Source organism: Melopsittacus undulatus, chromosome 9 (assembly GCF_012275295.1).
Source record: "Melopsittacus undulatus isolate bMelUnd1 chromosome 9, bMelUnd1.mat.Z, whole genome shotgun sequence".
Taxonomy (NCBI): domain Eukaryota; kingdom Metazoa; phylum Chordata; class Aves; order Psittaciformes; family Psittaculidae; genus Melopsittacus; species Melopsittacus undulatus.
The window spans coordinates 6,572,666-6,598,639 of record NC_047535.1 but is presented as its reverse complement, the minus strand read 5'-3'; the positions used below and the strand labels follow the sequence as shown (position 1 = coordinate 6,598,639).

Here is a 25,974-nt window from a genome sequence, read left to right as displayed (position 1 = left end):
GATGACCTGGTTCATTTGCTTGCCCTAGAGCAAGATCAGTCATACCTGTGTCTTTCCTGATAGATGCTGGTCTGTGCTCTATCAAAGACCTCTGTAACCTCTGTGGGCAGCATGTTCCAGTGCTTCACAGTCCTTACCTGTAAAAGTCTGATTTCTCCCCACCTTCTATTTAACCTGAATCATCTCTGCTGCAGTTTAAACCTGCCACTTCTTGTCTTCTCCCTTTCAAATACGAAGAACAGGTCATCATTCCTTTTTGCAGCTATAGTAAATATTTGAAGACTATTCATGTGCTCCTTTCAGTGTTGAATAACTACTTTTTTGTTAAATCTGCCCTTCTTTGCGGTGGATTTAAATCTTCTATGTAAACCTTAATTGGCCTCTCTTCTCAAAAATACCATGTGATGATCCCAGTCATTAACTAATCCCCAAACAGTTTAAACCCTTTGATCAGCATTTTATTTATATATTTCAATAGAAGCCTCCTGTGCTGGCCAAATTGCCTATTTCTGCATTACTATCTCTAACTTATTGACCTTGCACTGGTGTGTGAGCCAAGTACCTGCAAGGTTTTCTGCTGCTTGCTAACTGCAGTTCATTCTAAGGGAACAAGAGAAAGGTTGGGTGCTCAGCATGATGTGAGGCTCAGCGTGGTTTGTGCCATGTGTTGGTTTTGTGGGACAGAATTTGCAATGTGAAGGCTGTGCATTCGAATAGAAAGGAAGCGCAAAGAGAGGCTGACCAGTCGTGGGTTCATGAGTGTCTGCAGGCATCCCAAATATACATTGATGTGAGCAGGAATTTGGAAGTGAACATGTGCTCAGACAGGTGGTAGGCTGTGAAATGTCACTTGGTATTAGGACCTTCTGATGTGGTTGTATTTGAATAGTCAGATCATGCTTGGAGGTCAGCTACTGCTGTAGTGTGATTTGGATGTCCTTGATGTGTATGCTTTTGGCTCCAAGGGAAAGTCAAGGAAACTTATGATTTAGCAGGACATATGGGAAGGACAGAAGGCAGGTTTTGTTCCTTTTCAGTAATTTTCTCTGGATTTCTCTGTTGTAGGTGAGTGTTTTAACCACCTTGGAGCGGCGATTCAACCTTCAGAGTGCTGATGTGGGCGTCATTGCCAGCAGCTTCGAGATTGGCAACTTGGCCCTCATTCTCTTCGTGAGCTACTTCGGAGCCCGAGGACATCGGCCACGCTTGATAGGATGTGGAGGGATTGTCATGGCCTTGGGTGCCCTCCTCTCCGCGTTGCCTGAATTTCTGACCCACCAGTATGAATATGAATCAGGAGAAATACGCTGGGGGGCTGAAGGGAGGGATGTGTGTGCTGCCAACGGGTCCACCAGTGATGAGGGACCAGACCCGGACCTTATCTGCAGGAATAGGACTGCTACCAACATGATGTACTTGCTGCTCATTGGAGCACAGGTCCTCCTGGGCATTGGTGCTACCCCTGTCCAGCCCCTGGGAGTTTCCTACATTGATGACCATGTGAGGCGGAAAGATTCCTCCCTGTACATAGGTAAGGCTCTCTGGACTTCTTACTGAAGCTTTTCCCTTATGGGCTGGCATCTTTCTCTTGTTTTCTGTTTGATACGAGTGCAAGGGATGCCTTGACGCCTCTTCTCCATGTTCTAAGTTTGTGAAGCTAACTTTACATGAGTCTCTATGTGAAGCTGTTGTAAGCAGCAGAGAAACACAGTGATACTTGTTTGTATTGTAGCAATGGTAAAAATTGACAGCCATGATGATTATTACTGGATTATTAGAAAGATGCTCACTCCTATTGTGTTTGCCCAGATTGCTTTAAATTCTGTTATTGGTGACTTATGGTTGAATTTTAGCTGAAGAATTTCCAAGTGGCATATGTGAGGATGATTCTTTCCCCCCAAGGTAACCTAGTTCCCTTCCTGTTCAAAGTATTTGTCTCTGAGTAATCATTGAAGTATAAGGATACTGAGAAGAGATGTGCCTTGTCACTATGACCATTACATTTTAGCAAGGAAGTGCCTGTTACGGAGTAGGTGCTGCGACCCAGCCTGCTGTGGCAGAACCCCGGATAATGTGATCCCTGTAACGGAATGGGTTGCGGAAGCTGGTGAGGTCTATTTTGAGATATAGTGAGCCTGAAGTAGAACTCATGATTCTGGTGATCATGTTGCAAAGCCCTTCCAGATGGTTAAGAGATGAAATTTAGCTTCAGTTACTCAATGAAACATCCCTGTTACTGAGTGAAGTGCTTTTAGGTTTCAGCAGTAGTACCCTCTCCAGCAGGTTTGGAAAGGATGTTGTGGTGAAGTCCTCCGAAAAAGCTTACCAGCTTGGTTCATTCTTCTTTCTGCAGGACTTGTCTACAGATAGGTGCTTCCCATGCAATAGATGAGTAAAGCGTGTGCTGCCATTGTGATCCTTCTGCACGTCTTAGTAATCAAACTATGTTTCTAGTAACCAAAACTATGCACTTGTCCCAACATCCCTGTCCTGATGTGGCTTTCAACTGAATGGATCATCCTATTGCTGATTATTCTTTATTCCAAAGATATTTTTATCAGGTTCCCAAGCCTAACTGAACACAGTTGGGATATGACTATAGACAGCAAAAACGGACAGTCCCGCTGACTTTCTGAATGATGTTTGATGTCTTGGGATAGCATAGAGGCCTGTTGGAAAGACAACTATATAACAACCTGTGGCATTCCTGGATCTATTGTTACTTTGCTTAAAGAGATTCTTCTGCATATTCAAAGTGTGCCCATGTTTCCCGTAACTGTCCATAAAATTGTGGTATTTCAGTGTTTAGCTTTCTCCCTGGATTGTTACTCACCTTCACTTGGTTCTGTAAGTGCTTGTGAAGGATCCACTGGATGAAGCAGGATGATATATAAAATACAAGATACTGTACAACCCAAAGGTGAATAATGAGACTAAATTCACTGGAGTAACTTTGCCAGCACCATAAATGATGAGCTGGAATTAAAAGTGATTCTAAGATTATCTATTATAAATAGCTATATAGAGAAGCAGCAACTTCTTTCAGTCTGTTCTTGGGCATTTTTTAAGCAATGCTTCATGTCTGAGAAGAGGATTGAAGAGGATGCATGAGAGGAGGATTAGGAAGAGTGATTCTTTTTGCTCCTGAGATACATTCATCTTGTATGCTAAAATAACTTCTTTAAAGTTGGCAGTTCAACTGTAGCTGGGGAAGTACTGCCAGAAAATGATTTCTGATTACTATATGCCGCTTCATTATTTCTCCTTCAGACATATGCTTCTAACCATGTTCCTTTTACATGCAGAGTTAAAAAAAACCACCAAGCAGTTATGGGTCGTTTGCCTTACTGACTTTAGCTATGAAAATCATAATTTCTACATATGAATTCTGGGTTACAGAAGGGTGCATGTGTAGCCATACTCAACCAACCAGCTATACCAGCAATGAAGTTCAATATCTGCCTTGTCCCAGCCTACACGCACAAGTGGGTTTACAGATATGGGATGATTAATTCTTACATCAAACAGCAGTCAATTTGCCTAGTAAAAAAGAAAAGCTAACAGGCAAAAAACTAGAGGGAAAAAAATCTATTCTGTGAATGAATCTAAATGGAAAAGAAGGTGGAGGAAATTACATATCTCCTCAGGTTTATGAGTACTTGAGAGGAGGTGAGATTACTCAGTTTAAAATGTTTGAGAATTACTTGTTCAGATTTGTCTTTAACTGATGATTTTTGTGGATGTCATGAATGCAGTTTTCAGTGGCCTTAGCAGAAAGCTGGCTGAGCAGCTTACCCACTTCATTCTTCTCTGTTTTGCAGAGGAAATAACTGCAGAGTGTATACTGTCACCGAGCTATATTTATATCAGTTTGCTTTCTCATAATAGCATGCTCACTCAGTAGGGGCTACACTGTGTAACCGGATAACATGTTTCTGGTTAAGTTCCCTCAGTTTAAATTGGGAGCAAATCTGGCCCAGGTTATTCTCTCGGGATACTAACTAATTAGTAACAGTGGTAATAGTCTGGATGAAGTTTCTATCATGGTGGGCTGTGGCTGAGATATGATCAGACTGACCAGTCGATGATGTCTGTAGTATATTGCTAACGTCGAGTATGTATGTGGTGCATTTGGGTTGTAATGTAGCTGGAGGGGAAAAAGCAGTCCCTTACCTGACAGCCAAGTACTAGTAATTGTTCACCTGCTGCAATAAAAACCCTATTGGGTCTCAAGGTAGAGAATTAGATAGAAATAACTCTCTGCACTGAGATGTTTTTCCTTGCTTCCAAGTTTTACAAGAATTAAGTGGAGTGACTTAATATCTGATACAGTCTCTTTGCAGTGAAATGATAATATAAGAAAACTCCTCCAGTTTAAAACAAAACAGAACCACCAAAAAATCCCAAACCCAAAACCACCTCCCTAAACCTTCTTCTTTCAGTATTAGTACTGGTACCTGTGTGCAGAAGAATGCAGATGTGATACCATATGGAATTTAAAGAGAAACTTTGGTTTTAATTGCTAGTGCAAGTAATAGCATCTGTGGAATACAATATATTTCTGGCCATGAGGTCCATCAACTCTGTCTTGTTGTGGTTTCTCTGCCATAACTGGCACACAGGAGATGGTGAATAGTGCACTTCTATTGTGCATCCCTTGAAGGCAGAGGTTGCTCGGGCTTGTGCTCTACCAAGAAGGTGGGGATGCATGGAGTTTCATAATTAGACAGGGTGAGATAGTACAGGAAGATATCTCTGTGGCATGGGCTGCTAACATGTAGTTTCATGTTTCTTGAGCTAATTGCATATTTTTTTGATGCCTTCAATGTGTTGCTACCAAACTCAAACAGATTCTGTTGCTGTAGTAACCACCCCTAGGAAAAAAGGCTGTGTTGTGGTAACAGAGGGCAAATCAAATCAAAGAGATGCATGCATGGAAGTATGCACCAAAGGATGTTCAAAGGAAAACACGTTTGTGCTGTAACAGAGTTAGATAGCAGGACCATGCCTCCTCATGCTAATGATGGGAAATAGGTTCTTCTCCCATTTTGGCATCCAAGTTTCTCCTCAACAGAAAGGTCATAATGTTGGCAATAACAGCTAAAAGATTGAAGCAATTTTCTGAGGTATTTGAAGTTGGAAGTATTCTGTGTTGGTGCTGGTTTGTTTGCTTCTCTGTTTTGGTCAGGACATGTATTTAAGATCTGAACTCCCATCTAGAGGTTTCCAAACGAGCAGGTTAATTTTACCTATGTATTTAGTGGCATTTGGCATAAGTAACTCCTTGGAGTAGATGAATTCCTCTTTTCTTGCAGACCGTGCAGGGCTCTATTGCTGTAGCTTCGCTAATGTCAAAGGATTCCCTCAATTTGTGGCATCCTTTAAAGGAGGAAAAATAATGTTGAATACTTACTACACAGTTCCTTTCTCTACCTGCTAATGACTCACTTGACATTTCCCTCTTTTCTTTAGTTCATTTTTGTGAGGTCTTGCTGAGTTCTGCTGAAATCAATGAAGACTTTGTCATTAGGAGGAGAATCAGAGGCGTCGTGAAGCTGATGGTGGGGGGGGGAACCTGATCTGGCAGTGCTGGTATGGATTTGCTGCCTCTCAAATGAGCAAGAGCAAGTGTTTTCTGATCACTGGAGTACCCACATTGCTCTCAGCAGTGGTTTCCATGTTCAGTTAGAGCAAGTGTAGTGGTGTTATTAGCAGTCTCCATGCATGCCTTCTGGGCTTCCTGCAGCATTTAACATTAACTGCTAAGTTTTTGCATCTTGTTTAGGCATGGTTGCCTATAGAGCAGAATGAATAGCCTCTGGGAGCCAGAACTTGATCTGGGTCGATTAAGGGCTGCATTATGTAGAGGAAGTTGCTATTATTCTGTCTCCTGTTGATGGAGGAAATTGATATTGATGCTGGAGGGAGCCCTGCCAGATTGTGTGGCTCATTCAGAAGAATGCTGTGTTGATCCTTAACACATTGGAAACTCTCTCTTAAGTTTGCTGAAGTTGTCTCAGTGTTATGGGCACATACACCACATGTTCATGACCCACCACTTCAGACCCCTCATGGCTTGCAGAAACTGCTGTAATGTGAAGGATGACTTCGAAGAAATCCCAGAAGGAGCAAGTCATGAGTCAAGGAGTAAGTGATGAGCACTCCTGAGTTATTGGTGCTGCAAACATGTGCCTGAGCATAGTGTGCTCAGGGGCATAGAGCTGTTCTTGGCCTGCTTCATGGCAGGGTGGAGGAACAGTAAAATACAAAACTTAGCACTGCTGTATGTGTCTGTTTAGCTGCTTCTATATCATCTCCCAGGCTTCTGCCTGGCCTTTTCTGTGTGTATTTTGTTTTATGATATGGCTATTCCAGCTGTTAGTGTAAGAGGAGAACTCAACAGGGTGCTGAGTTCTTTCCCCATCTGCCCAGATGGAACTAACCCAGTAATGGGAATGGGACTCTGTATTGTCACTCCTGACTTTGTCCTTTGCAGCAGTGTGGGGTTATATTGCATGGAATGTGTGGAAACACTTTCTGTTTGGTGACGGTAGTCACAGAGAAATGCTCACTATCACTTGTGGTGCTCTCTTGCTTGCTTCAAGCACCAACTCAAGATTTGCTGCAGAGGAAGACAAACATGTCCTAGTTGGAATCTTGCTGCCTCTAGGGATAAATTTGTCCATTTGAAAAATCACTTATGGTAGCTTACATCAGTCAAAATGACAGCATCCATTGTGCTTTGGAGAAGCAATAACATATTCTTGACTGACAAAAATGAAATCTGAGCGTTGGTATCTATGGCAGTGACTTAATAGCAAGTTATCAGCATAAGATGCTGAAGTCATCAGAGTTTGAGTCAGTGTTTTGTATGTGGTAATACAAAGAAGTAGTACTTGGATTTCTATTAGGAAGCTCATGTTGGTAAGCTAAGCAGTTGCTGTGAGTCTTGAAACCATTCATCTACTTTGTACCTGATACTGACGAACCCTGGGATGCATAATAAATACTAAAAATACATCTTTTAAAGGGAAATGGAGTTTCTGATTTTCTAAACAAAAGCAAAAAGTGTGTTTAATGCCATTAAAGAACAAGCCACAGAAATCAGAGAGTTGAAAACCTCCATCATCGAACCAATATTCTTCAATGTAACTTACTGTACTTTTTATATTTGAAGCTTTCAAAATCCTGTTTCCTGGGACACACACAGCACAATTCTGAAAAATGTGAATAGTTTGGAGCTGGTAATGTAAATCTGCAAAGGTTTGGCTTTCAGGCTGGAAATCTGTTCTCTTCTTTACATAGTTTTATATCGACAATGTGATAGGTGCCTTGTAAAGTTAGTGAGGAGGTTGGGTATCCGGAGAAATGGGTTGAGGTGGGCCTTGTTTCTGTCCCTTCTGAATTCTATAGAATATTTTTCTTCATTTTGGGGTTTTCTTTTTTAATATCCACCCTATCAAGAAATCCACTTCCGTTTCCAGTAGCTGTTTGCTGGTTATGTCTCTAATTGCCGAAAAGCCTGAATGCATTTTGCTCCTTCTTGCCCTTTCCAAATTGCTCCAATTTCTTGAAGTGTATGTTTGAACCTACACTGCTCAATGATAACAAGTGAAATAAATGCATGTTTATAGTATACAGGTCATATCACCGCTCTCTTGAGGCCCTCTGTTGATGTGTATTGATTAGAAGGTCTTTAGGACCCACTTGAGAGATATATAGCTCTGCTGCTTATCCATTTCACTCCTTGAGGCCTTTCCCACTTGTGTGCTCATTTGTGGTCTACAAACAACATAGGTACTTTATTCACATTAGCTCTTCTTGCTGGAACACGCTTCTCTGAGCTCACCCACCTGAGACTCTGCCAACCTTGTGTTTTCCTTAACCCTTTTCCTTTTCAAACCTGCTTCTACTAGGTCCTTTCTAGTGGATTTTGACTGACTTCCTATAGAATTATAGAATAGTTAGGGTTGGAAAGGACCTTAAGATCATCTAGTTCCAACCCCTCTGCCATGGGCAGGGACACCTTACACTAAACCATATCACATCTGTTGTATTTCCTCTGTGTGCCCGCTCAGTACCCCCGAGCTGCTTGGAGAGTTTGTCCACCTCTGTGTGGGCACAGACACTTGTGAAGCGTGAGCACTTGTTCCAGGGAATTGCTTTTCTCCTTGCTGGTATTTGCAGCTTTATAGGTATGTAACATTTTTAGCCTAAAGACTTGATGGAATTTTGTAATCATTTTGTTCGGTAAATGCATCCTCCTACGGGCGATTTAGAGAGCCTTTCCTTTCTGCCACAGTCTCCAAGGGATTAAGAAAGACACAGTATTAACACTGAACTAAAAGGAGGGCTGTTGCCAGCGTGAGTGCTGTGATGGCTGTTCATTACTGAAAGGTGTCTTTGCATCAGATTCACAGGGTTGTCTTCACTGTGGACTAGCTGTGATCAGATTAAATCATGTGGCTTCATGTGGATATACTGGTAATAACTGTGTTAGCCTAAGCCACTGATCCATTGATAACCTGCAGCCCTTTATAATTATTCCCCTTTGGGAAGAGATCTGTGTTCTCATTTTCTGTGTGTCAGTGGGGTTGGCTTGGTTGCACATGTCCCCTTCTACGGTGGTAGTGGTAATACCCTGGAAAATTAAATGGGAACATAAACAAGTGTGTAGGGTGTATTAAAGCAATAACAATCAGTTAACGGGAATATCCTTCCCCACTGCAGGCAGGAAGGCTGAGTTGTGAAAGGCAGCAGCTGAATGGATGTATTTATTCAATTAAATGTATATATGCACAAAGTTGTAACTGCTCTGGGCTCCACTATTTTACGGCAATTGCTCCAGTTACCTTAACCTTCTGCTAAAAGCTTTTTTTGTTATGAGCTGGGTAAATAAAGCTTGGGTCCAACACAAATGGCTTTGTGTGAGAGCATATTGAGGGTGGGAGCTGTTTCCATCTTACTCTGTGTTCTCTGTGTACTCTGCAGCTGATTTTTTTTGGCTTAATTGGGATTTGTTGACTCAGTTGTCTTGTAAAAATCACTGCTTTTTGCGAGCGTGTTGGTTACTTTCTGTAGTGTATTTAAAACAGTCGTCAGCTGGGAGAGCCTAGTGAGGTACATCATTCCTGGGGCACTCTCTTTGAAGCAGAGCCCTTGTCATTTAAATGGCAACTATGCAGAGAACAGGACATATTAGTCCTAAGGTTCATAAAATTGATTGATTAGCTTGGGAGGTGTTGATTTGCCCATGTCAAGAGCTGAAGGCTTTATTGTACCTCCTCGATGGTGCAAGTTGGAGCGAGCTGGTGTGTGCTATCAGGCTTTGCCCTTCTGGGGATTTGACTGAGACTTCCCAACTCATTGCACATAAGGAACCTCCAGATGTTTTGGTCCAGTTTATGGGCTGGCATTGAGGACACTTGGGGTTGTGCCTTCTCATGGTGGGACAAGGCAAAGGATATGCCCTTTTGCCAGCACAAATCATGGCACTGGCCCCAAAGCAGTGCTAGAAGTCTTGCCCAGTACTGATGCTTGTGTTGTCCTCTTCTCCTTTGGTATGGAGGGTATTTCAGGACTTGTCAGAAATTATTATCCCGCTTATCCTCAACCAAGGGAGCAAGAGACGGCTTTCATGAATTTTGCTGTTCCTACTGTAACTTTGCGACAAAGGGCATTGACCTGAAGTAGTGCTGAAAGCTAATCACTGCCTTAAAGATGCAAACGGTTCCTGCCTTATTGTATATCCTGACATGTGCATCCTGCCATCAGGATTCAGAACCTTGTTGCTGCAGCTCTTGGTGATGTCTGTCATGAGCTGCAGGGAAGGTTGCCACATACCTCCCCACCTGTGTATATGGGCATATAGAGGAACATAAAACTCTTTCACAAAAGCTTTCTTTCACAACTGCCTTTTCTGTTGCTGGTGAGGTGCTCAACCAACTCTTTTTGCCCTTTAGAGAGGTTTACTGTAGGTTTGAGCTGGGTGCTGGGTCTACCAATGCTCACATCCTTTGGGTACCAGATAGGTGCTATTTGAGTAACCTCCTAAAAGTGTTTGTCTTTGCTAAGTCCAAGGCAGTGCCATGGCACAAACATATGGTTCTGTTGACACACTGGGTCAGGCAGCGCTCAGCTGCCAAAGCTGACATTGTGTTTTTATCATGATGGCTTTGCCATGCATTGGTGGCTCTGTGCAGGTCACTTCTCAGCATAGCACCCATAATAGCAGCGCTTCTTTGTGGCTGTGGGGAACTGGGCAGGAAGAGCTTTATCTAAAGGCTATGAGGAACATCAAGGAGGGATGGCAGATCAAGCTCTGGATGAGGCTTTCCTCCAGGCTATGTGTGTAAGTGTCATGAGATGTCCAATAGGTGTCTGATCAATGTGACAGGTTTAGTGTATGGACTCGAGTCATTAAAAATTAATGATATTAACACCAGGGGAGCAGCTGTGACATGAATAAAGGTGTGAGATGGTCCAAGAGTACCTGTTTGAGGCCTGGGGCAGAGCTGCTGTGGAGACATCAGTGCAGTCTCCATACCTACAAGTGTCTGATTACCCTGATGGACCAGCCTGGAGGAGCAAGTGTGGCTGCATGTGATGGGTACCTTGCAAAACAAACCTGAAGTTGCTTCTTGATCACCTGGTAAGCCATTAGAAGGCTTATTAGAAGTGGAGCGGGAGCCCTTCCTGGTGTGGAGTGTGGGCTCAGGAGGAAGGCAGTGTATGCAGGGGCTCAGTGACAACCTGAAGCTTCTCATCTGACAGACATATCAACAGGGGTCTGATGCTGGCATTTAACCTATTGAAGCTCTTCCTACTGATGTTGGAGCCCTGTTTGCTTTGCTGACAAGGCTGCTGCTGTGCTCATGGTGACATGTTTCCCCCTTAACCTATCACTTCACTGCTGTCAGTTGGCTGCATCTTCCAAACCAGCTTCTGCCACAAGGAGTACAGGACCTTAAGTGAGCTTTAGAATGAAACTGGCTATGAGCTGCACCTGAGAAGCTCTGCCTGACAAAGGCACAGGGCAAAAATGATGTTCCTGTTTCATGTGTAGGGTTTGGTTCACCCTGGGGGTGAACTTGAGGCTTTTTGACCCACTTTTTCATGTGAGCAGTGGTCAATGTTAAGGGATGAGCATTTTGCACTGAGGGTAGATCCCCTTCAACTCTAGCCAGTGTGGTTCTGGCAGCCACACACACCCAAAGAATGGTTGGGGAGTGTTGCATGACTCCAGAGCATTGCGGGTTGTGCAGGACGGTGTGGAGAAGGGAAGGCTAGAAATGCCCACACTGCCAGCTTAGGGCTGCAGAAAGCCTGTGCTTGGCTGGTCCAGAGTCACTCAGCCGGGAGCTTTCCCCATGGCTTTGGACAAATCCTTCTAACTTTGCCTTTTCTAAGTTGAAGGCTTGGTCCCTAAATTGCTCCTTCAAACTTTCCTGTTTTGAAAGCACTTGGGAGAGTCTTTTTTTCAGCTTTCCTTTTGCTGAGGTACAGCCGTTTCATTAACTGTGCTGCTAATGAGGTATTTGGCTTTCCTTAGGAGGAGGCTTGCTCTTACTAAGCCCTCTTTTGATTGCAATAATAGGGATTTTGTCTGGAGGAGGCTATCCAAATTTGGCCCTTTATTAACCAATTAAAATGCGAGGATTTAAATAGTTTCTTGGATGGATGTGAACAACGTGTCACGTTGTTCTTTTGACTTAATACCTCAGAGCACTTCACTGCAGCTAAACAAGACTTCATTACAAGGTAAAGGATCTGGCTAAAGGCAGCAGATCAAAGTGTGGAAATTCAGGAGTTCAAACAGGTAGAAGAGCAAGATGTGCTGTGCACCAATTCTTTGTTGTATCCCACTGCTTACCTGGTGTTTTCCCTGTGGTTTTCTGTACCTCCTATCCTCAGTGTTGGCCAAACCATTCCTGCTGTGTTTGTACGAGACAGTGATTCTGCTTATTAAAGTTGGAAAGAAATAATACTAAAGGGAAAAGAATAGACAACTGGGACAGCTTTGTTGTGTTAGTCATTGCTGCAGAGACCAATTACCCTTGTGATGAAAGACCACCTGTATGTTGTTAGCCATCAGCTAACAACATAAGGATGTCCTAATTCAATCAGACTGATCATCAAAAGAATAATACTTGTTAGAGGAAGCTTTCCCTCTGCAGAGTCATAAACTGTGCACTGGGAGGACTGAAAGAGGTAGTGGCATACAAGGCCATGCTGCTAAGGTGTCTTAGTGCTTGCCTGTCCTCAGCTCTGTGTTGTCCTTTAGTTTTCTGTTCATTTTGGACACTTGTTGGTTTTGCTGTCTAAGAGGGGTGTGTGTGTGTGTGTGTGTGTGTTCAATATTCCCTCTCTTCATTTACATAAAAGCTCACATTTTGTTTTATGTCGATGTGTATTATTTATGTCCTCTGTACAAGCATGCTGTTCTGGTACCGGTGGTAGACAAGCACTCTGTGCTGTAACCTGTGCCAGCAGCAGCATCACAGGAAACTAAACTATTTGCAGTAGTTCTGTGTAAGCTGTGAGGAGTTTCCCACAGGTGCCAGAGGGTGAGAGGTTTGTAGGGAGAGATAACACCTTCTCTTTGATCAGTGAGGCAGCTGGAAAACACATATGTTCATGCCTGGTGGATCTTGTTCCGGCTCATGGTTACTCATACTTAAGGATTTACTTTTTATTTCCCAGCTGTCCTCTGATCAGATAAAATACACTTCTTGTCTCTCTAAACCTTGCTTCCCTTCCTGTGTTGGTGAGAATTACATATCAAATGGAAGCCCTGTCTCTTCTGTAGTTGCATACCACACCTCATTAGGTGCTTAGCATCCTGGAGGTACTTGATTTATAAGTAGCAGCAAAACTCAAGTTAAGCACGGGTTAAACAAATACTCCAGCAATGTCTCCAGGGTTATAAAGCAATTTAGCAGAAGGGTGAGAATAGGCCCCAGGAATTCTGACTCCAGCCCCTGCAATTTCTCTGAGACCTAAGCTATTTCATTGCATTTCCTGCAAAGCAATGTATCTCCCATGGGTGCAGACATTCCTTCCTTTTCAGTGCCAGAGGGGTTAATGGTCCTGGATTTTTGTCTCTTAGCACTGGCCTGCTCCACCTCTGCAAACTGTGTTTAATTTGTCTCCAAGAGTTGGATAATTAAACTGAGACCAACACTCTTTGCACAGTGGTCAGTGAAGTGCAAGAAGCAAGTTGAGGATAGTCAGACTCCACGCTGCTCCATAACCATCTTCCTGAAGCCACCAGCATAGGGGGCATGCACCCTGGGGTTGTTCAGTTACATTTGAAGTTTGCCTATACTTATGGCCAGAAATGTCAGTGAATTCCATAGTTCCACGTGGCTTTTCTCATCTCCTAGTTATGTTGTGCAATTTTCTTCGCAAGCCTGCCTACATTCTTGCCTGGATGCTTAGGATTTTGGCTTTAAGGTGCTGAAGGTAGTGAAACAGGCATGAAACTCGTCTCCTGGAATGAAGATAACTTATGAATATCTTATATTATTCATAAGACTGTAGAATCATAGAATAGTTAGGGTTGGAAAGGACCTTAAGATCATCCAGTTCCAGCCCCCCTGCCATGGGCAGGGACACCTCACACTAAACCATATCACCCAAGCCTCTGTCCAACCTGGCCTTGAACAGTGCCAGGGATGGAGCATTCACAACCTCCCTGGGCAACCCATTCCAGTGCCTCACCACCCTCACAGTAAAGAAATTCTTCCTTACATCCAATCTAAACATCTCCTGTTTCAGTTTTAACCCATTACCCCTTGTCCTATCACTACAGTCCCTAATGAAGAGTCCCTCCCCAGCATCTTTATAGGCTCTCTTCAGATACTGGAAGGCTGCTATGAGGTCTCCATGCAGCCTTCTCCAGGCTGAACAGCCCCAACTTTCTCAGCCTGTTTTCATACAGGAGGTGCTCCAGTCCCTGATCATCCTCGTGGCCTCCTCTGGACTTGTTCCAACAGTTCCATGTCTTTTTGTATATAAGGTATCTTTTTATTCTTAAGATATCTTAAGAAGTGACATCTGCCTGTCAAAAGTCTTGTTGCTGCCAGAGGTAGCAGTTGTGCCATCACCCTGGTCTTGCCACATCCCACCACTGGTACGAATGCTCTAGTCAGTCCTTGGGCTGATGAGAAGGTACACTGGGATGGGGAGCATAAGACAGTGGTTGGAGCAGCTGGCAAAGATTATAGCAAGCCATTCCATTAGGTGACAAATGTGGTCTTAAATGGGTTTTGCTGAAGTGTGAAAGACCTGTTGAAATGAAAATTTCAGCTGAGCAGCAGAAGTGGGAATGAAGCTGTGCTGCTCTCCAGTGTTACTGTATAAAATGCTCCCATGTGTCACTCCTTGAGCTCTTCTCACATCCTGCACCCCCCCAAAGCCATAGTAAAGTGGTGACTAGAGCAGATCGAGCTAAAGCTTTCAGAATAAATTAGTGTCTCTGTCCTGTGGCATTCCGAGTCTGAGTAAACAGATGAGACCGACTCCATGCCTTAAAATCAGCAGGTTTGGGCTTTATTAGCCCTAGAGGGGCAGTAAATTCTAGAGCGGAGCCAGAGGAGCAGAGGGAGGAAGCGTCAAGGAGGTGTAGCACTGGATAAGGATATGCTTGAGAAAGTCCTTGCTGCTTACTTCAGCCCAGGAAAGCAATTTGGAATTGAATCTACAGTGCACTAGGGAGCTGTTGGAGGTGACTTAAGAAGGGATTTGGGAAATGTGCATGAGCGAAGGCTGCATTCAGTAAAGGCAAGAATAAGGGAAGGGTGAGGTATGGAGGTGAGCAGCAGCATATTAAGACTTGGGGGGGGCAAATATGGAAGCAACTGGAGTTAAGACGGGAGCTAAGCAGGTATAGGAGAAACATGGTAAGGGCCATCTCCATGAAATCTACAGAAGGTCAGATTCTTTAATTGTTAGCCATGGGAATTAGGTGACTGGATGGAATCTGGGATTAAATACTGCCTTTCTGGATCACAAATGTTGGGTGATTCTGTTTATCTTCTCCTAGGCTGTGGGACACACATCTCCATGTTCTTGGAAAGCAAGCTTGTGTTGGGAATAAACAGTGTGTTTTGATGGTGGGTGTGGGTGGTGTCAGGAAGGGAAGTGAGTGTGCTCGAGCCTTGTTCCCAAAGAGATCCTAGTGTTTACTGAAGATGATAATTACTACCTCCAACCCATCATTATTTGTCTTGTGCCTACAGCGCAGTGATCAAAGGTGCTGATAACACTTGAATGGAGTAAAATGCTGGTAAGAAATAAAGATGCTCTGGAATTTCAAGAGTACTATTACTTGGGTTAGTTTTTGGCTGGCATTTTTTGAATGTATTTTTGAGATTGGAAGTGGCAAAGGAAGGAAATGCTTTTGGGTTTTGGTTTTGATTTTTCCAGTGCCCCATATGGCTGTTTTATTAACTGGAAAGCCTCCAATCGTGAATTGGATGATGTTATACAGCTACAGAGCAAACCGATTCCCAGTCATGTGGCTGAGAGTCCTTGCACCTCTAAACATGAGCCATATCCCCTATGTAGGGTTAGGGAGAAAAAGGAAAGCTGCATTTGCCCTGCTTTGCTGACCCAAGGCAAGCACTGCTGCTTTCCATGCTGGGAATGTTGAGCTTTTCAAACAAAATGCAAGCCTTGAACAAATTACCTGTCAGTAGCTCGTCAAAATGTACCTCTGAGTTGAGGTTTGGAGAATGACAGGTACAGCAAACCCACAAGTTTGGGGTTTTTAAAGGCTTGCAGTGTGCTTATCCAGCACAACATTGGTAGTAGGATGACTAAGCTTCCACATCTTCCCTGCTTGTAAGAGTGGGGTTTTCTACCACAACATGAAAGAGCACATTGAAAATCAGACTTCTGCAGCAGTGATTTGCACTGTGTGTTATCCAGGTACTTCCCAAGCATTGACTTTTTGATTCCTGCTGAGAAGCATTTCTTCACATTTTCTACTGGGTTTCCCTCCCATTTCCCTTTAGATTTAAGGTCTTGCTTCAGTGTAAGCTTCGAGTGCAGAAATGGGATTTGATGTTTAGGAGTGGACCTTTCTTATTTCACATTCCGGAAGCTGCACATCTAGTCCTGCTCCTCACATCCCTCAGTGCTGGATCCAGCTGCTGCACAATGGAGTCCACACTTGCACTGTCACAAGTTAAAGTTCAGCAGATGATTCATTGTTTTTCCTGCTAGTTTCTCTCTGGAGCTCTGCTGGGTGGCACAGAGCTGCTGTCTGCTTGCTGAGGGTGATTTTGAGGACTGAATGGGCTGGTGATAGTTGCCCAGTGGCATCTTCTGGTCTTTGTAACCCCTGGCTCTTCATGGGAAAGAGTGGAAATGGAGCAAAAGGTCCAGTTTTGACCATTGTGGTTTATTCCCTCCAACCCAGCTTAAAGGCTTCTTGGTTGCAACCTGCCTATGTAGCACAGAGTGGCTTCAGTTGCCTGAAGGGTCTTCTCCTTTGCTGGTCCTTTGCTTGACCTTTGAGGTCACAAACAAGTGATTTAGTAGAGACCATGGGTAATGACTCTGTTGATGCCCTAGCATGCGAATCAGTATCCTTTTTCAGCCAGTTGTGTTCATAACTGTTGTGTTATGGTTGATGAAAAGGGAGATTCGAAGGTAATAGTTAACTTGTCATCATTCGATAGCTCCTCTGTGCAGCAGCAGGCTGTGCCAGTTCTCTATTGGAGAAGGAGTCCTAGTCTAACCTCAAGTGTTGACCTGAAGGCAGACACAGTGTGGTCGTGTTTGCCTTCCCTCTTGAAAGAGACTTTGTCCTCTATCAGATGCATAGGAAACAGCTTAGTGTTGCAGTTTATCACCAAGTTTGTGCTTCTTGTGTCTACTTCTGCTCTTCCTTAATGAGGCTTTTGAGGTTTGATTACTGTTACTACCTAACTTAAAGTCCCTTGTGTCCTTGGGTTTACAGTAGTTGATGGAGAAACCAGCTGCTCTGCAATAGCTCAGCTGAGGGATTTAGGGCTTATCTTCAGAGATGCTGCTCTCCAGGAACAGCTCCTGCATCTAAGGATGCTGTCTTCTACTCAAGTCTCTGGCTTTGATGTTGAAGGTGGGTGGTTACAGTATCCCCTTTACACACACACTTCAAACACAGATTGTGCAGGATTAATGCTGGATAACAGCCAAATCCCAGGCAGTAGAGACTGTTTAATCACACTCCTCTGTCTCTACTGGATTAACGTAATTAATGTAAGCCCTTTTGGATGGGCAACCTGTTATTTGTCTGGCTCAGCTCTTCATTTGTGCAGCGCTGCGCATACACCCAGGATGCTCTGAAAATGATGACGAAGGTCTAATCCCACTTGCATACTACTGGTGGCCAAGTAAATCTCCATTTACAGACAACTAGTTTACTGCTCCCTTCAGGGGGAGTTGTAGACTATTTATAATGAAAAAAAAACATAATTACAAAAAATTAAGGATGCCCAAGGTTAAATCAGAATTATTGTTCCCCAGGTTACTTCAAGGGAAATTAAAATGGGAATTTTTTACTTTTAATGTCATCTCTTGAGAGAGCAAAAAGAAAAAAGTTATTAATAAACTCAAGGTTCATCAGTGCCTTATGGTCCTGGCCCATTTCAAGGGTGATGTGGAGCTTAATGTGCAGTGGAGATATTAATGGTAGTGTCCTTGCACACCCAGCCTGAGCACATGGGGCAGGAGCTGTGCCTTTGTCTGCTGCCCTCTTGGCATCTGGAATTGTGGCAAGGAGAGAAAAGGTGTTTCCTGGACCTGTGACATCCCATGGGCCACAAATCCCATTGGCTGAGTTCCTCCTTTATGTTTCCCTGCATTTCTTATGCAGCTGGATGTGATGTAACCCTCAATAGGATATGCTGGCTCCCTTTTCTTCCCACTGTTTCAGGGTTTTCTAGCAGCAAATTGGAGAGAGTTTATTGGAGAAAGAAAGAAAAAACCAAACAAAAACCAACCCAAACAAACCAATAGTGAAAGAACCCTTGCAAAAATGAATGTAACAAGTCAGACACTTCACTTGAATATTAATTTCTGAAGAGCGGGATGGATTTCACAGGCTTTTGTTTAGCAGAAGCACTGTCAGTATTCCATTTTTTTTAATGAAAACCATCTTCCACTCTCATTTTTCTATGTTTTCACTGTAACCTTTTATATTCAACAAAATCACAGTCATCATAATTTCCTAAGGAGCAAAATCAACTTTCATCAGTTCTGGTGGATTGTTTTCTAGAGCTTGGCTGCACCCATCTGTGCAGAAGGCAGAGGCTTTCTGGAGCATTCCCTGAAAAACAAATGCTTGTGTCCAAGCTTGAAAATTAGCATGAAAGTGACATTTAATATTTGGCCAGCAGCTAAAAAGCCTGTTATTTTCAGTGAGGTTAAAAGGAACCTCAGTTGGGCAGCTCTGGCTCCAAGGGTCACAGCTTGCTCAGGTCTTTAAAGCAAAGCTGCTGCAGGCAATGGTCTCTCTGGCCGTGGGAACTGGCAGCGTTCCGACTGGGAGCTCTGCAGTGGGCATCATGTCCTGGGCTGCCCTTCTCCTGTCCTGCTTCCTCCACGTGTCCTTCGGAGAAGCAAGAAGCCCTTTCCAGGGAGGGCACAGGGTGAAAGGACTTGCTGAAAATATGAGCTGATCATTTACCAGGCAATACATAGTTGTACGTTGTCTCTGATTTGTATTCAGCACTAGTAGAACGCACTTATCACCCAGTCTGTGCTTACAAGCCTTATTATGGCCAATATAAAGGCATTTTCCTATCATTATTCTCCCTGAAGCCACATGGTGTTAGGGCTTTTGGATGCTATGCAAGTCCCAAATGCCCCGTGAGGGAGCGTAGGCTGAGGGGTGAGGAAGAAAAGCCAGGAGCATCAACATACCTGGACCAAAACCTCTGTGTGTATAGGATGGAGTGTCTGGTTTTCAGCTGCCAGAAGGCCAGTATTTAAGGTTCGTGTGGAGCATCATTTGCAGCCGAATAAATATCTTGGCATGTCACGTTTTACACAGCAGAAAGGCTTCTGACTTTCCAGCCCTTGATATCTGTAACTCGCTTGAAAGAATTGCTGACGTCTGCCCAAATGCCAGTATCTTCTCAGCCGTATGAGCCTTAATATCACAGCTTAAGCTTTACTCTTTGAGCTGTGCTGCACAGCTAAAATCAAGCTGTTTTCCCAGCACTGAGGAAGATCCTGGCTTTTAACCCACTGGCTTTTTATTTATTTTCCTTCTGTGCTTGTAGTTGAATTGCAAAGTCAACTTAATTCCAGGGCTTCTAAATAGCGTATGATATCTACATGACTATGGCAAATCTCCTTTGCGCTGTTCATATCATCTGATACTGGTGACCTAAACAGGGGTCGGTCAGGACAGCAGAAAGCAGGGCACTGGTGTTAGCTTTCCTTGCTACCCATTTTTTACCCATAATAAATAGGCAGGTCACAACACAGCTCTGTTCCCCACCTTTCTTCTTTATTTTTACACTCTCTTGGCTCAGTCTTCTTTCCTTTAAAACTCTCTCCTGCCAAACTCTCTCCTTTTCCACCCCAAGTGGGTTTGCATTCAGCCTCAGAGCCCTTCAGAGGCTTTATCATTTCCTTCCTGCGTAGATGCTGCTGTCTAAAGGTCTGGTCTGTTTCTACCTATTAGGGCCAAGACTCAGGTAAAGTGGAGGTGCAGCCTCAGCCCAGGTCATAACTTTGCCTTCTGCACTGATGGAGCTGATCCTGGGACCAGCTATGTGGCCTGGATCTGTCATAATGAGCATCAGCCCCTTCTTCAGAGGTTTATTATACTTTCTGCTTGAGGGCTCACACCAGCTTCTGAGTGCTGTAACCATTGCAGTGAGAACTGGGGGGGGGGGGGGGTGTATGGTGGTCAGCCTCTTTTTGTTTTCACCCTGCATATCTCCAGCAAAGTTGAAGCTGTTGGGACACAAACCTTGACACTGGGAATAGGACAGAAATGGTGACTGAGAGAAGACGGAGCTGCAATTTATTGTCATTTCCCCCATTTTTCCCTCCTTTAAGGGAATAGTTTGAATTTTGCAGGGTTTTTTTCTAATGACTAAGTACCTTTTTACCTAGGAATCCACCCCATTAAGCTCCTAAGGGCTTTTAAGACATCTTGGAAGTCTCCTGAGAACATGCTCACCTGTTGGGAATGTCACTGATGGAAGGGCTCTGGCTGTGATTTCTCAGTATTCAATATCATGTGGTAGAGCAGGAGTTTGGGATTTGGTGCTAACCAATATGGACCAGCTCACCCATGCCCTGAAGGAGAGGGCACAAATGGTCTGTGGGGTTTGGTCCCAGTGCCTGGGGTGTAATTTCCCTAGAGTCGTGCAAGGAATTGCTGCTGCTGTTCCCTCCCATCCCACCCACTTTGTTCGGTGTCAAAAGTAAGACCTCAGAAAATGAAATTAATTTCATCTTGGTGCAGCTATTAATGTTACACACTGCGGGAAAGCTCTTTAAGGAGGCCGATGACCTTCATCCATGTGGAATAAGTGCTGAATAATGGAGAGCTTTCATGTTTCCACAGAAAGAAAGTGGCTTTCTAAATCAACTGGAGATGTTGCAGATGTGGATGAAAGAAAAAGCCAACTGCATTAGGAAACAGTGGGCAGAGTGTGCATGGAAACAGAGCAGCAGCTTCCACCTCTGTCAGGTGTTGTTGTTTGCAGAGACCTCATATGAGTACGTGACGTTGCCACAACCCATCTTACCTGCTGTTTCTGATGGTTCCCCGAGACCTGTGTAAGCAAGTGTGGTCCCTTCCTAGTGTGTTCAGCCTTTCTTTCTCTCCAACCCAGAGACCTGCTTGGTTTCTGCATTGCTAACCTTTACCCCAGGTTTCTCTCTCTCTTTCCTTGAACTGATTCACATTACATGCTTCTCTGATGGCCTCTGGCAATGTTTGATGTGCTTCAGCCACTCATTTATGGAAAGAAAAGCATCTTGAGTAATTTATATGTAGTTTGGCTTGTCTCCTCATCTTTTTGTGCTTCCTGGGAGCAAAGTTCAGTGGTCTCTCTTCACCCTTCCCACCCCACTTACAGTCCAGAGCTCACTTTTAACAAAGCTATGCGAGAGTCCCACTCTTCTCATCCCGTTTTGCAGGGGTTCCTGTAAGCTCTGCCACCCTGATGATGAATGGGTGCTCAAAACCTGAGCTGCTTGGGAAGAGTTTGCCAGATTCATTTCCTGCCTGATGCATCATCAGCTAAAATATCAGGAGGATCAGTATCATACAGGGAGGTATGAGCCAGCAGGAGCCTGTCACTTGAGATACTAGGTTGAACTGGTAGTTTTAAAGTGAGCAACCAAAAGCCTGAGAAACTGAGCAACCAAACTGAGAAAGGATGGGAACAGGAACTGCCACCCATCCCTTTTGAAGCCACGTTACTGACTAGGAGACAAGTTTGATTTTGGGTCAATGTCCTCCTTGTCTCGATGCTTACATTCAAACTCCATGGCACCAGTTGCTGCTAAGCCTCCTTTTCTATATGCAGTTGCTTTTCTTTTTGTAGCTGTATTTTGGATGGCGGGACTTGGCTTTTAATCCAGTAAAAACCATAAAAGCCAACAAACCAAGTGCAGTTGTGTTGCTTCTATGTGCTTTTTTGTAGTATTTGCATGCTTCTGGCAGCGTGACAGGAGAACAAAGAGTTTCATTAGTGCGTGGTTATTTGAAAGAGGTCTGAGAGAATATAACAGGCCTCCTTGAGAAGAGCCGAGTGAAGGTACAAACCCAGGTTCTCATCACATGAAAAGAGCTGATGTTTGGGCTTTGGACAACAGAATCTATTAAAATATTGGCTTACTGACAAAGTAGCAAGAGCTGCTGTACTGGATGAGTAAGGAGTATACATCTCCCTGCTTCAGAGGGCCACATCAGTGTGTTGTCTTGCTTGGCACAGAGGGATCTGCCGCTCCCAGCATGGAGGGCTGCTGAGCATGGGGGCCTCGTGCATACAGAACAGAGCAGGGATGTTGGAGATCAGGAGAAGATCACAGTGTCCCAGGTCTGTCCTGGATGGACAGGCATATTTTGCACCACTAAGAAAGTAAAGAGGAGCTGTTCCTTTGACTTTGCTCTTTTGTAGCAGCAGCAAAGATGACTTTGGCTCGCTCCACACAGGTTGCTGAACTTCTTTTTGCATCTGTTTCCACAATGTGCAAAAAAGAAAGGCAATAAATATTTATTACTCAATAGCTTGGGTGCAGGTTTTCTTCCTCTTAATATTCTTTCAGTGCTCCTTCAGCAACTTATGAGGCTTTGGTGTGTTCCCAGCATAGGGAAAAATTAAGATGGGTTTGCAGGATGTTTTGAAGGGGCCCACTGCCATCCCCGAGATGTTGTTCAACAAACCTTTCTAATGGGTGTCTCCGGGAAGCCTTGCAACAGCAAGCTCTCCTCTAGCACATCAGATGCTCATCTGCCATTTATCATTGCATCGCTGTGCAATGCACCAGGAAGATGCTTCCAAGGTGCAAACACTGCACATCCAGCTGTGGCCCCTGTGCCATTCACAATGGGTTACCCTGGTCCTGCTCCTAAAAACATTATGTTACTTAGATAATGAGTCTTATGAATTTCATGGTGCACTAGTAGCATCAGCATTCTCAGGAGGGAAAACCAAGAGAAGTGAGATTTCTTATGCAGTATTGACCTTTATTTTTTCCTGGAATTGAAACACATTTTCTTTACATCATACAGAAAAATAGAAAATGGAATTCAAAAGATTACAGTTGAGAAGAAAATGCAGAAAGCCATATAGTTACTCTTGATCTATATGTACCAGTGTGATTTATTAGTTTGGATCCAGACCTCTGCTCTTGGGTTGAAGGCTTCACTCTGCTTTCCCATTTTAAAGAGAAAGGACAGTTCTTTTTGCTAAGAATCCATAGGAGCTGCTGTACACCAATGTTTTGTGGAAAAGCAATCTTGCATTCATGGTCCATCTTGTATTTTCTCTCTGGACAGCATCAATATCAGAGAAGCAATTAGATTGTGATTTTTTTCTTCTCCTTGAAATCGGGGGGGATTTGTGTCCATTCTCCTATGGTGCTGCTGAACTGCCCTTCCCTTCATATACACATTCATGCTATTTGTACTGGTAATCGTTCAGGGATTTCTATGCCACATTAAACTTGGGAACAGCTGTGGCCAGGGTCCCTCTTAGCCTGCACCCAGTCTCACACAGTAACTGAAAACAAATGTTGAAGTATGGAAGAAGCAACACAAAGTGAGGGTGATCCCCTCCTGGGTATTTGCAACCAGCTTCTGTCTGTTCAGTGGTTTGTTTTGGAAGCTGCATCTGGACCAGTGCTGTGTTTAGTGAGCTTATACTTCCCAAATTTATCTAACCTGACTTTAAGCTGATTTAAAGCAGCATCGTGCAGCCCTGAGTTCCCCAAATTGAATTGTTCTTTTCAAATTGCTTTTACATCTTCTGCCTCGCTACCCACAAGCCCTGAGAGAAGAGCAGTTTTGAGGGGTTTTTTGTTTGCCTCTTCCATGTAATCCAGTCATCTCTTGTCTTTATCTTAGATTCCCAATCCAGTGGCTCTCTCTTTCCATATTTCCATTGCATGTCTCTAATCTCCTTGTCTCATTTTGCCTCTTTTTCCCAGTCCTTTTCTACTGTTTGTAATGCTGGGTGGCCAGATATCACATTTGATACAAGGTACAGGTTTGCTTCAGAGTTAGACAGTGACATCATTGTATTTTCTTCCCAATTTCCTTCATGGTTTTGCAGAACATATGCTGAGAGGGTTTTTGGTATCAGGATAGAACTGGTGTAATTTACAGCCTGAGCATTGTCTAGCTTTATAATAATTTAACACTGAGATATTAAAGCCTTATACTTGTCCATTGATCTTGATAATCCTGCAATTGTCAGGATTGTGTCATGGGGTGGAGCTGGTTGCATTGATTCCAGGGATGCTTCTCCTTTCTTGTTGGATTCATCTTCTATGAGATGACTGTGATAAATACTTAAGACTTGCTAAACAGGAATGTGATTTGTTCTGAAAGTCTGCAGCCAAATAGCTGAGAGCAGGATTTGTGAGTAGTTGGACTGGCAATCCTTTGGCTTTGTGAACAAAGGAAGGGAAATAGGGGAAAATAACACTAAGAACAGGTGCCCATAGGTGTGGAGGTGTATTTCTGAAGCTATTAAAGCATTGTACAGTATGAGATTGGTTGTTATTTTGAAATCAGTGCACTGAAAAGACAGAGCCTCACAACTTACTTACACCTGTGTTCCTGCCGCAGTAAATATTTTTGGTTAAAATCAATGGAGGAAGCCTACTCAGCACTGTAAATCCTGTGTAATTATTGAGCAGAGAATTATAGTTGTCATGTATTGATTCCCACTGCTTTGTTAGAGCTTCTTCCTTTCTGCAGAGCTGAATTGCAGCCACAGTGTTGGCATTAAAGAACTGGAGAAAGAACAGAGCTTGCTGCTGTTAATCAATAGATGGGAATGGGGATGCAGGTAAAAACACATGTATGTACATAGATTGCTACAAGAGGATCTGACTCGCATAAGCAAAACTGCTTAAGGACTGAAATCTCCTCTTCTGACCTCAGAAAGCTCAGCTGCTGCAGCATTTTGTGTGAGCTAATCTTAAACTATTGCTTCAGGGACAGCCCTGGAGATGAATGCTTGTGCAGTTCTCACTCTCTCCTACCTCCCCCATTGAAAACTGTAGCAATTATTTGTCCTTAAAGTCATACTATGGTGCTTCTATGGGATGTTAATCTGCTGCTTTACTTCACCATAGAGATGGTTGCAATGCAGAAGTGGGTAAAACATTTCCTGGACTGTGTTTCCAGAGGAATGACAGGACCTGAACGAGAATGTCCCCTATGTGTTTCAGTTTGTTTTAGAGCCAAAGGATTACATGTGTCATCTTGGGATGGGTTGTTAACATCACAGAATCCCAGCCATCCGTCCTGAGGAGCTACACAGGATTATTCTGCTTTAAAACAAGCAAGTGCACCTGCTCAGGGGAGCATTTTTCCTTTGGCTGCCTTTATGCTAGAGCAATTTAAGTCCCCTAAACTGAAATACTGAATAGGGATTTGTGACAGAGTAGCAAAGTTGTCATTGTTTTCAGATTCTCAGGAAAGGCAGGTGCTGTTTGCTCAGAGAACATGCTGTCCTCAGATCCAGGTAGCACCTTGGTCTGTCTGAATACTCTGGTAACAGTGGTGGAGTTTCAAATGTATGGAGCAGGAGGTCTGGGATAAGGAAGGTCCATGGCTGGGAATATGTGTGGGATTGGCCACTCTTAAGAGTCAAAAGTCAATATTTCAAGGGGTAAAAAAACAAGGGGGAATGGGAGAATCTTCAAAAGAAACTATGTCAAAATCTTGCTTGCTTGGGCTGTTCCAAGGTAGTTGCTGCAAGGGTTTTTCTGGGGTTATTAAATATATGAAGAAAAGGGACAGTACTCCACAGCACAGCAAGTAATACTGATGTGCCTTTTGTCACAGGGGTGGAGGGGATGCCATGTTGCTGCTATTCCTCACACCTGCATCAGCCTTTGCACTGTTGTAAATGTCACTATCTCCTATCCCTACAGCACTCGGGCAGAGCTGGTAGCTGGGGTCTGGGGAGGAGAGCTCTGCCTCCCTGAGCCACCCTAGAGGCTTAGTGCCACCTCTTGTTCTGATTGCATTGATCTGTTGTGACTGATGAGACAGGGACCTTGAAGGCTTCCTGGTCACTGGGATCCCAAAGGGGTGCTGAGGTGGCTATGGCAGGATGCAGCAGCACCAGGGATGCTTCAACTTTCTCCTGCTGCAATGCAGAGCCAGCATGGGATTGGGATGGGGAAAGGAGTGGTGCCAGAGGCTTGCTTTATTATGTGCTACAGCTGAAAAACACCAAAGTTATCACCAACCTTAGGATTTTTACCTTTTCT

At 43.8% G+C, this 25,974-nt stretch overlaps 1 protein-coding gene across 1 annotated transcript in view; it reads left to right on the top strand.

Moving 5' to 3' along the window:
• Positions 1-25,974, top strand: part of SLCO3A1 (solute carrier organic anion transporter family member 3A1) — a 136,234-nt gene that overhangs the window by 24,122 nt on the left and 86,138 nt on the right. The window contains exon 2 of the mRNA XM_034066531.1: positions 1,066-1,531. Coding sequence (XP_033922422.1) covers positions 1,066-1,531 — 466 coding nt within the window. The remainder of the gene's footprint in view (positions 1-1,065; positions 1,532-25,974) is intronic.